The following is a 12,730-nucleotide window of genomic DNA, read 5'->3' on the forward strand; positions in this document are numbered from 1 at the left end:
CGTAGTGTCGCTTCACCACAAAATGAATGTCATTCGACTGCTGTTACGCTACCGTCAATGTCTTACTATTGTCATTCGACACGATCAACACCGACTCAGCACTCAGCAGTCAACACCGGACTGTACAGTGTACAGTGTAGAGTACTGTAGTGGACAGTGACCTCATAGCTTCACACCACTACTATATAAAGTGAAGCTACGCCACACAAAGACAACGTCAGTGCCCAGTCGACAAATTTGACAGAAAATCACCGAGCAGCAAGACGCAGAAAAAATGGATTCAAAGAACCAATTTCGCTTAAGTGCAGTCCTCTCTGGCCACGAATCGGATATACGTTCTATTTGTCAATCACCTCAAGCGGGTGTTATTACAGCATCCAGAGATAAATTAGCCAAATTATGGTATCCTGATCAACAGGGAATTTATCACCAGTCAATGACCTACGTTGGACATCAAGACTACATCAATTCGATGTGCGTCATGCCACCTAGTAGCGATTATCCTGATGGTAAGATTGAAATTGGACGATGATTCCATCCATAACCTCTCTGCTTAGGATAAATAGTAGCTAGTTTAAGCTCAGAAGTAGCATTTAATGGATTCATTATGACAGTTGTTGGTCGTAAATGACGCTAAATAGATCTAGGCTTGATGGGCAAAGCCTTGTGTCATTTCCACGAGCTGCCACAATCGTTTTGAAACATCAATTACACTAGGGTCGACATACAGTATCCAACTCACGCAATAGACAGTAGTATCACGTAGTAGCCAAGAACTAAATGGAGACGATAGTCGTTACAGGAACCTAACTTGCCCCTCGTACAGTTACTACAACAAATTGTACTATTGAATTGTTCTGTTATAAATATCATCCCATGGATACAATCGTAGCGTAAGGGAGAAGCCATCGTTGACCTAATTTCAACAGTTTGCGATGATTTCTTAGTTCTATTTCTGATTGACTTCAAACTCATTCAAAGGTAGTGTAGCGTTGTATAACGTTCTCATGAAAGATAGACAGAATGAGGAGTGAAAGCTTTTCACTGAGATCATGACTTATTGATAATCATAATTTCTCAATATTGTACTGTAATAATCCAATACAATAAATTCAATTCATGACAAATAACCAATATCAAAAAGCCAATGTCTACAATCATAGCATCTATGACGGTATGCTTAGCATTGATTGACATTGCAAAGGGACCTAGAATACCAAGTTCAATAGAATACAGCATACGAGGACTCATATGTAGCGCACTAGATGCAATTTATGCAGAAATCATGATCAACAGGCATCACTGTTGATGTGAATAGTTAACTTACAGTAGAATGAAATATTTAGAATTGTTGTGGTAGAGGACATGCAATTAATTTCAACACTTTATTTACTGTAAATCGTTCTAAACACAAACTATTGTAGGAGTAGCAATATCCATGTTGATCCAAAACGATCGCTATAGCAAATGCAATAGTAGTGTTCACAGCTTTACTTTTTCATCCTAGCATAATAATCGTTACTCGATTGGATGAATAAACTCTTACTCTATGCTGTAAAGTATACAGTATCGTATAGGAACAGTTCAAGTTACTCGGTAGACAAAGCGCTAATGTCAATAATGATCATTTAATATGTATTACCTGGGGCAGATATTCAAATTCAAAGATGACTGTCATTCGTGCAGATATTAGATGAATTAGAACTATACAAAACGTTTTGACTTTGTAATGCAAGAAAGTAAATTACTGTAGATAGCACGCACCAGTACAGTATATATCTTCAACTCGTACTAGTGCCATTGCTACCTAATTCCGCGATTAAACGATCACGCTCATATTTCACTGCTAGCTGATAGTACCGTTTCCTAATTATGCAGTCGATTCTTCAATACGTTAGGCTTATGATGACTTTTGAATTCTTCTATTTCGTTCGATGGAGTAATCCACCAAGCAGAAATTACTAATCACTGATGTCATTGGAGCTTTATCGCCGTTGAATTACTTTCTTTTGATTGCATAAACAGTTGTACAGAAGGATGCCATTCTTACAATTTATGGGAAGATTATAAACACTTAATTTTAATTAGTAACTGAATTGTGCACTTATTTATATACGCATGCACATTGCACACACCACGAGCGTAATACTGCAACAATATCTCCTTAAATGAGTAAAATACTGTATTTTGCATCCATTATGTGCATACATTTGTTGCTATAAAAATAAAACAATCGATTGTAAATGACTACAGGCAAATTGTTACTACGTAATTACGTACTGACATCATCATGGTATCACTTAAATATTGCTAAATTAAAATAATATATTGATAAATCGTACATTACTATAGATCCAAATTGCATAAAGCAATTAATCTTAAATTCAAATAAATTTATGTTACAAAAGTTAATAGCTAAATACTAACTTAAACTGCTTACGAATTATTTCTATGCAATATTGTTCCCATATCATTATAGAATCATAAAAAAAGTTAGGTTACAAAGATTCTGTATTGACATATGAAAAACCACAGATCAAGAACATTTACCTTAAGAGTAATTCAATTTAAGTTGATCCATAGAAGTTATTAATACGTAGATACGGGTATTCAATGACTGACAGCAAATTGTTAGTATGTAATTTCATTCTCATGCCATCATAGTATTATTGTATTATTGAAATATTGGATGTATAACACATAAAAGATTCTTAATAAAAAGTAGATTAAAATCGTCCAGCATCATTTCAATTAAGTTAGTCTGTAAAAGTAAAGATACTAACAGCAAAGTGAATAATTAGTGTGCAATCTTTCGTCCTCATATCATGATAACACAGTATCGCTTGAAACTTGGTACAGTATATAAAGTGATTTGATATGCTAGTAAAACTAATCGAATAATACACAAGACTGGTTCAATTATATACTGTATATAGAATGTAATCGACAAAGTTAATGATTAAATACGAATGCAACATGACATATAATACTGTGCTCTTCTAAAACCTGCATATTTTTAACTTACACAAGTATCGTAATGATTATTTTCCGGAATAGGAGTTATCTTTACTGGTGGACATGACAATCTAATTCTTGGATTTTTACCAAATAAAACAGGTGTCGATTGATTGATCATTCAATTAATTTATAGTCAATTATGCAATCGTTTTTAGTAGCAATTGATAAATATCGTCGTAGCTAATTTATTTCTGTTTGTAAGCAGATATCAATCATAATATTTCTACCGTTGTTTTGTACATGTAATAACTTTATCTAAAACTACCGTGCAATGATAGTACAAGCATAGAATTAGTACTGTTTAAGTGTTCCTTTCGATGCAAGAATTTAATAATTAATAGTTATAGTTTAGTATAGAAATTAGCTATAGGTGGAATAGATTCCAATAAAATAATTACGCATTAAAGATTTAGTCTTATTAATAATTGATTTTGACTGTGCGAAATTTTTTATCGATTAATTGTATGTATCAATCGTATTGCTTTATGATTAATTAATATCAGAACCTGAACTACGACTAGAAGGTCATTCTAACGTAATCTCGGCTCTATCTCCGGGTAAATTTGGCACCTTGCTGTCTGGCTCTTGGGATGGGTATTACATAAAATTGCTCTTAGATAACTTAATATGATGATTGGTATAGAATTAGGCTTACTTAGCTAGCCTAAAACTAGTAAATAAAATCAACATTGCTATCCTAAATTTACAATTATAGTATGGTGTAACGATAAATTTTAAGATTTAAGCATGAATTAAAAATTTATAGAACAGCACGAGTTTGGTTGAAATCTAAATCAGTAATGGTCCTCCAAGAACACGAAGGAAGTGTCTTAGCTGTTAGCTTTATGTCTAGTCAAGGAATTATGATTACAGGTAAGGGTAACGTCCTTGTAGGACTAGTTTTATAACTGTTCTGTACTACAATTTTAGCTCGTAAACCGTCTTGATAGGTAAATATATTTAATTTTACAACTACTGTATGCTTTATACTTTGTGCCACTTGAATACATGTTTAAATAAAAATATCTAGTTCATGATTTACTACCTCTATCATTGATTGGTCCTGTCACGTAATGGCATTTCTATCGCATGTTACAGGTTCGTCAGATAAGAGTATTAAAGTCTGGAGAGGTGGAAATTGTGAACGTACCTTAACTGGGCACACAGATTGTGTTCGCGCACTTTGTGTCTGTTCTGATGTTGATATTTTATCGTGTGGCAACGATTGGTATGTTGCAAAATATTGATTTATAAGGGTATTACGATTTATCTATTCTCGTAAAAGTTATGCAACTACTTTTACTCAACTTGTAGCACAATTCGAAAATGGAATGTATTAACTGGACAGTGTCAACAAACTTTCCATGGTCACAGTAGTTTTATCTATGGGTACGGTGAATGACTGATATGTCTTACTATAACGATTGTTATAGCAATGGCCCTTTGTCATAGTAGTAATTTATTTGCTCTATATTCACAGAATTTGTATGTATCCTGGTAAAACAGTAGACTTTGTTTCATGCGGTGAAGATAGATCTCTCCGAATGTGGAAAGGTAAAGAATAGCATGTATTTTACTGCAATCTTTTTATAGGTGGTGCGTTAAAAAGACTGATTTATTTACTGTTGCGGTTCAGATGATAAACTAATCCAAACAATCACGCACCCTGCCCAATCTGTTTGGACTGTATCATGTTTAAGTAATGGAGATATCATAACTGGAACAAGGTGAGCTATCGTCAATATGATAGCTGACTACGAGTTATAAATACAGCAGTGCATTGATATGTACATCGACTATGAAAGTTTAGACTTTATAATGCGAGGTAGTAATGAAATCATTAATAATTCTTTTGTAAATATCTGTTCAGTGATGGATTAGCTAGGATTTTTACAATGGACGTAACACGATTAGCGTCAGATGAACAATTGAAAGTGAGTTTATTGTTGCTGAATTTCAGGGTATAATTGTAATCTTAAGATATGCACAGTAGCTTTAACATCATTTCTTTATTGTTTTAATGATGAAATAAGAATTTTTCTAAGCAAGAAGCATTGTTCACAATCAACGCCTCAAAGTAAGTAATTTGAAATACAGTATTACCTACTAAATCTAGCAATATTGCTTTATTGCATCTAAATTAGATATTCAGTTAACAATTTTACTATTATTTATCATGTGCTACAAATTGAAAGTGTGTTGTTTATAATATTTCAATATTCTCATTGTAGTCCAAAAGGAAAAAATGTAAACATTAGCGAATTGCCAGGCATTGAAGCGATAGGAATCCCTGGTTAGCCAGCAAAATCGATAATACATTCCTATATTGCAAAGATCCCAAAGTGCTAATTACAGTAACTTGAATTAGAATTTTAAATTTTGGCTTAATTTTATTTTTTAGGCAAAAAGGATGGTCAAGTTAAAATGTTTCGTAACGGTGATGTCGCTGAAGCTTATCAAGTATTGTACTATCTCTAATATTATCATTTATAATTATAATTAATATAGCACTCATAATATTTACATAGCATTGAAGCCGTTCTACTCGTAATGTATGATTGACATAAATTCAACTTCTTTTTTACCGGTATCTCATTTACTGTTTAGTGGAGCGCCGATTCTCAGCTTTGGGAAAGGGTAAATAAGATTACAAGTTTTATCTTCCAGTTGTGCTGTAATTGATCCACTTGACCCACACTATGCCTATTATTTTCCAATGTAACTCTTATCAGGTTGGCGAAGTTCTAAGCTCATCTAATAAAGAAACATATGAAGGAAAGGTATGTGTAATTGACTCAAACCGTTGCTGTATATATTCAGTAGAAATACTATAAAATTGAGGCGTCCTGAGAACTTACTCTTATACTTACGTATAAAGGAATACGACCACGTATTCTCTGTAGATGTTGAAGAAGGAAAACCGCACAAGAAGTTACCGTATAATTTATCTGGTAACATATCAAATTATACGTTACTATATGATGTCATTATAATAAATCTACGTTTTTTTGGATGTCTTCTGATATTGCTTGATTATGGACAACTGTAGAGGATCCATGGTACGCCGCTCAGAGATTTATTGACAAAGAAAGTCTCCCACAGGTGTATTTAGACCAGGTACGTATTTTGCACAAATTCAGTAGTTATGATTAAATATTATCAATGCATTTTTAAGATAATAGAATAATAATTGCCAGGCCATAATTTTGTGTTGCGTAATCTACAGGTAGCGAAATTCATAATCGATAACACAAAAGGTCAAGCATTAGCTTCAAGTGTACCGACCAGCAATGAATACAGTGATCCTTTTACAGGTTCGTACGATGGTACTGTAGTACATAATTCAATGTAAAGAAATTCAAAAATTTAAAAGCGAATACCACATATATTTTTCGTTTTCTTTAAATAAAGGTGGATCTCGCTATGTTCCTGGGCGTCAAATCGAGCAGTCCTCTAATGCTGCTTCCGATCCCTTCACAGGTATTACTATAAGAAATCATGTTAGCGATTCTGAAATATGAGCTGTTCTTCCAAGTTATCAATATTTAACTATAGCGTTGTATTATTATAGGTACTTCACGATATATTCCCGGACAACAATCAAATCAAGATGCAGGCAGTGGATCTGATCCTTTTACAGGTAACAGGCCAGTAGTCGTGAATAGATTTTTTACACAGTTAGTGGAATACGCAAATAATATCAGTTTGAAATTTTATTCTATGTAATACCATCATTTTACTGGAAAGAAACTTTTCTGACATTATCAACTATTTGCATAATATGGTTATCTAACGTAATATCTTTTCTTATTCTTCAATATATCAATGAATGAATATTTGGCACCTTCTGCTGTTTAGGCGAAAATCGTTATGTACCAAATCAATCACGTTCGGTTAGATTGCACCGTATATATTACGCTAGCAATTAAATACTTACGTTTAGTTTTGATTATATGTTGTGCTACATCTGGTATGGTATCTTAACGTCGACATGCTATATGTTGCTAATATGTCTTTTACGATTCTGGTTAATATTAATTCTAGCAGGTAAAGCCGAACAGTACTGTATTTAAATATTTTCCCAAGGTATATTAAGATAGTTTCATTCATGGCTTTTTACTGCCTTTGTAACAACAATTGCAATTAGGAATATGTAGAGTATGATCACTTATATTTTCCATCCGTTTTATGCTAATCTAGACGTCACATCTACTCTTTGATGGTATAAACGTTACTGGCCTTTTAAGTAAATTAAACTCTTTCAATGCTTCGGTACCTGCGGTAAGTGAATCAGTCAAACAATTACTTGATTCCACAGAACCCAATAATATAGTACCGGTAGCAAGAGTTATGATGCATATTGCCTATATGTATTTTGTATCATTTTGCTTACTGATATATACAAAATGTAACACAATCCCCTCTAATACCGTTAGAATCATCAGTTAACGAATGAACAATTATTGCAGCTTACAGGTAACTGTAAATCCAAACCTAACTTTTCAATTAGTTATTAATATACCTCCTATCTATACAATACAATGGCAGAGAGTGTAAATTTTGCCTGCAGACCTGAAAACTATAATCAGCGGCAATTGGATATAAAAGAGCTGGATATTCTAGCAAAAGTGCTAGACTGGCCGGAAGATTTCGTGTTTCCAGGTATCCTTAGTCTTACGATATTTATTTAAAATGAATTCTATTCATGATCATGAAATTATTCTAGCGTCTGTTATTGGCCAGAAAATGTCTGAACAAATTTCTTGTATACAAACCATTTGATTATACCTTAGGACTTGATATCTTGAGACTATATATTCGTCATCCACAAGTCAATACATACTTCACAGCGACAGATAGGGGTGCAGATTTTATTACTTCCTTATTACATTTTCTAAGGTAGGCTATCACGTTTCTTAAAGTTACTATAAATGTTATTGATTAATTTTGTTAAAGCAGGCAATTTGTTACTTTTAATCAGTTTTAACCGTATAATAATCCAGATTTCGCATGTTGCTAATAATCTTCTACTTATGTTGTGCCCAGAGATTCATCCAAGATTAATAACTGCTTATTGGCATTGCGAGTTTTGGCTAATGTTTTTAGCAATCCATCTGGTGCTAATTTGATGGTAATTTGCTGCGACGATGTAAGCATATTTTGATACAACTAATAACTTTCTAGGTCTAAACTACACGAAAATTATTGCCGTACTAAAGTTTATAAGCTCGTATACATTTATTGCTTTATACTTTAAATGTTTATAGATTTTGAAAGGGCTTGTCGACCTACATAGTAGTGACAATAAGAACGTCAGAATTGCCATATCTACAATTTTATTAAAGTAAGAACCTAATTCCCTAGGAAAAGTCAATATCCGATTCGTATTCAAGTTAAGAATACTATATTTTTTGTGAATCATTTAGCTACGGCGTTAGCTTACAAGGCCTACAAGAACCGGACGCGAAATCAGTTTGCTTGAATTTATTATCTTTGGTAATCTTTTGAATTACTTGGATCAACAGAAGCTAACAATTTGACTCACTTGTTCAATAGAACTTGCTTTTTACTTGTCCTTATTATCTAAATAGATACTGGCTACTGAAGTTCAACCAGAATCCGTATTTCGAGCTATGGTAGCTACTGGAACAATAGTAAGATAGCTGGCTTGATGTTGATAGTCTGTAGATAAATATATTTGTAAATATTGCAGTGAAAATTTCCATCGCTATGCAGTGGTGTAAAAAAAGATTGTGTAACACTAAAATTTTTTCTTGGATTGTAATGATTAGTGTTTCAATAATATCGAAATGACCCAGCTAGCGCGAACTTTAGGATTTGATGACTATTTTATAAGACTAAGTAAAACTTCAGAGCCAGAAAAGGTTAGCACTTTTGCTACTTGTTTTGTGTACAAAATAATGACTTCATAATCACGATCAATTTTACTACGAATTTTTATAGATTGGAGAGTGTGCGTCACAACTGTTGCAGATTGTTCAATAATGTAAAAACTTTAATATCCGTTGCTACATGTTTGCAAAACCGATCTACTATATTTAAATACGAGTTTTATATGATCTTGATATTAATTAAAGTCGAAGATTTCTTGAGCCTATAACAGTTTAAATTGTAGAACAGGTATTATCTGTAAAATCGTGATGGTTTGTTATTTAACTAGTGAAAGATGATAAAAGAGGTAAATACTCGTATGGTAAATTAATTGCCAAGAATTTTAAATATACGATAAGGGGTTGATGTTCTATGATGTTTTGTGTATTAAAACTACGAAACATCAATCCTTTCGTACAAAATGTATTCGCGATTATTGATGAAATTAATCTCGCTCGAAATCTTGACTAAAACAATGGCTTTAAGATTTAGTATTGATTATTCAAGTACAAGATCTTTGTTGATTACTGAAAGTAAATTCATGTAATAAAACTATTTCAAACCTGAAGACATGTTAATAATTTATTGTGATTTGAGCCAACAATTTTATCTAATGCATGCTCACATAACACGAAATACGCACACATAATTAATTATAACACTGGCATACTCTACTATATTTTCATATTAGTTCAATTTTATTTTGCAGCCTTCGCATATATCTGAATTTCTGAGGGAAAATATGACATAAAACGTACTTCAAGATAGAGAATATTTATGCTAGTAGATTACAAGCAACTTAAAACTTTTTTCGATTCATCATACACGCAATGTATTTTATAACTTGCATTTTAAATGCTTTTCTTAGCTGATATTCATTTAATTTAATACCGTTACCACATTTAACCCCAGCAAAAACAGAAACGTATGTGATTAAGAATGTGGTTGCAGATTCAACGTATGAATCGATACTTTTTAAGTTATCAAATATAAGTATGGAGGAAAAATAGATCATTGATATAATAACTAGTAGTATAATATGTAAAATCAAATGCGACACGTTATAATAACAGCCTGGATATAATTTTACGATTTTTTCATGTAGTTTTACGGGAACGGCAACAATACCGTATGATAAATTATAGTACGCGATTCCTAGCCATGAAGCGATGAAATCTTCCATCTCCTTATTTGCATTATAATCATGTACAGTTTTCATTAATTGATTAATCGATATGGATTTACATAAACTGCCATTCTTTATAGAGATAGTATTATCGATGGTTGACTTTAAATTGCATAATATATCAAGCTTGAATTCTGATGCTTCCAAATCAGCCATGTTTTTCGTAGGTGTTATCCGCATGTAGAAGCATGCATGCTTCTCTAGTAATAGGAAAGAATGCAACGATTCAGGGATTTCAATATTATCTATTATCAATCTGATCATCACATTCGTTAATGATTTTGGCACTTTTACATCATTTGCCTTGGGTAATGCATCACAGATTTGAAACTTTAAGATAGCTTTGGTGAAAAAGCGACTATCACACAATAGCTCACTTTGTAATTCCTGTCTAATTTCATGCAATACTTTAACGATTGTTAGTCTATCATCAAAGTAAGTTGTAAGCTGGCAGTAAATGAAGTATACTATAACAATTATAATTGCGATGTAAGGAAGAAAGAATTTTATATAGGGTAAAATAATAGCAGTTGTGGTAATCATATGGGCAATGATGATTGAAAAGAAAAATGGCGTGACAAAGCTAAAGGTTATGATAAAGGCTATGATCAAAGATGAAATACTTTTGCCATACCTTGCTAAAGTAGGTTGAATTAGACGTATAAGCTGAAACGGAAAGGTAGCAAACAAGAAATGGCCAAATAGAAATGATATTGTCGATAAGAGTAATTTAAGTATTATCTTGAAAACTTTACTTTTGTGTAGACAATCTTGAATTGAGTCATTTAATTTGGCTAACAGTACCTGCCAATATGTTTGCTGTGTTCTTAAAATAAGACACCACCGATTACATGGCGATATTTGACGTTGTTGACAATACTCTGGCTGTGATATACATGATATTGAAGTTTTAATTGATTCTTTTTTCCTTTTATTAACTAGATAAACCCAGCGATGTATAGAATACCATGAATTTCCTTCATAATTTCTTAGCCAGTTATTAATAAAAGTGATTTGATCAGTCGTTAACCTTAGCCAGTTAGTTAATACTATGCAACCTCCGATAGAAAGACATCCAAGGAGACAAAATGGTAAGGCAAGGTTAATTGAATAAGGATTCATAATAGATTGTATACAAATAGACATGTAAGGAATGGATAGTATAATATATGTTAAGCAACGAGACCACCGATAATGCTTTAAGACATCAGAGTAAAATAATCGAATTTGATAACTTGGCGTTTCTTTCTCGTATGAGGATATTGCTCTTAACTTTTTGCCATGCTTTTCCCTTTAATTAATGTAAACAATAACAAGGCTTAATCCTTTTATGATTTGACAGATTTAGTACTATATTTGAAATTATATTGGTAAGAGATAATTGTCGATTGGAAATTTACGTTAGATGCAGAAATATTTCTATGTTTGACTGATTAACTTTATTATTGGCTATTGGCTGTGAGTCACTGCCCTACTCGATGCCATTGCTAGTGACAACGATCAGTGGGTTGTTTTATTCTCAGTTTTGTTCACGTCAGCAACTGCATGCAAATGGACTAAGCCCTATGGACATTTTAACACCTAGACTTTATATGGTATGCCGCTATTAATTACTGCTCATGATGACTGAACAATTCTATATTGCAAAATAAGAATCTAAATGTGCCCGTAAAGCTTTATGTGTTAATTAATGCTGATTAATTATGAATTAGATTCTCATTGGCATAAATTATACTAGTAATAGATTTAAATTGCAAGTATGTCTACCTTGCTACAAGGGAAGCTTTTAATCTATTCCATCTATTACAATAAGCACTATACGATGTATGTCAGCCTACTCATATTTTAAGTTATATCAACACATCCTGATCCTGCATAAACTGTTAACTTAATTTTATACCTGATAATTGGAGATGATATATCCGAATAAAAGAGTTGCAAGAAAACGCGCATAAAGTGCATTCCAGTTGTTAAACAAATCAAATAATATAAGGAAAAAAATCGATTGCTACTACTTGAATGAAATTTCTTTTCTTCCCAAATCAATTTATTACCATTGCGGCAGCATTTTAGGCACTGATAGCATTTCTGTTGACGATCGATAATGCATATCGTTGATGTTAGTAAATCAGTTTGTGTTATATTTAAGAGTACTTTGATGGAATATGGTGTAAAGCGGCATTGCTTATCATCTTGATATGTACGATAGGAAATATTGCCATTCGTCAATTGGATTGTGTATTGAAATAATTGGAGTAACCTCATGGAGAATATTTCAAATTCGTCATTTAAAATTAGTATTGTACCACTACGACTATTTGATTTAATCCTTGTCCATGCAATGGCGCATCGTTTATCGGTGTTATTCAAGGTTTGATTCGATTGGAAATATACCACTTGTATATTACTAATCCTTTCGATTTTCGTAAAACTATGTCGATCCACTTCAAGTTCATGTTGGACCATGGTTATGCCATGGCTAATATTAATTTGGTTAACAAATACTATCACCATGATGATTGCGGATGAAAGTAGATAATCCATAGTTTATCGTCCTATTCAATACGTGGTTGGATGAAATTCGCCCAATTTAGCGTTAAAGCAGCTGGACTATGATTAGCAATCAAGAATATT

The 12,730-nt window shown here is 32.7% G+C and overlaps 1 protein-coding gene across 1 annotated transcript; it reads left to right on the forward strand.

Moving 5' to 3' along the window:
• Positions 1-436: 436 nt before the first annotated feature.
• On the forward strand, positions 437-8,182 carry TRIADDRAFT_21530 (uncharacterized protein; the record flags this gene model as incomplete). The annotated part of the gene is made up of 25 exons (XM_002109308.1): positions 437-509; positions 3,058-3,117; positions 3,522-3,612; positions 3,785-3,891; positions 4,117-4,246; positions 4,333-4,407; positions 4,499-4,572; positions 4,655-4,745; positions 4,889-4,952; positions 5,052-5,095; positions 5,250-5,311; positions 5,420-5,478; positions 5,626-5,655; positions 5,751-5,798; positions 5,897-5,969; positions 6,068-6,135; positions 6,245-6,332; positions 6,430-6,498; positions 6,590-6,672; positions 7,063-7,104; positions 7,219-7,299; positions 7,455-7,494; positions 7,567-7,680; positions 7,812-7,917; positions 8,065-8,182. The coding sequence occupies 25 exons, from the start codon at positions 437-439 to the stop codon at positions 8,180-8,182; spliced, it is 1,890 nt and encodes a 629-aa protein (XP_002109344.1).
• Positions 8,183-12,730: the final 4,548 nt, after the last annotated feature.

Source organism: Trichoplax adhaerens, genomic scaffold (genome assembly GCF_000150275.1).
Source record: "Trichoplax adhaerens TRIADscaffold_2 genomic scaffold, whole genome shotgun sequence".
In the NCBI taxonomy this organism is placed as follows: Eukaryota; Metazoa; Placozoa; class Uniplacotomia; order Trichoplacea; family Trichoplacidae; genus Trichoplax; species Trichoplax adhaerens.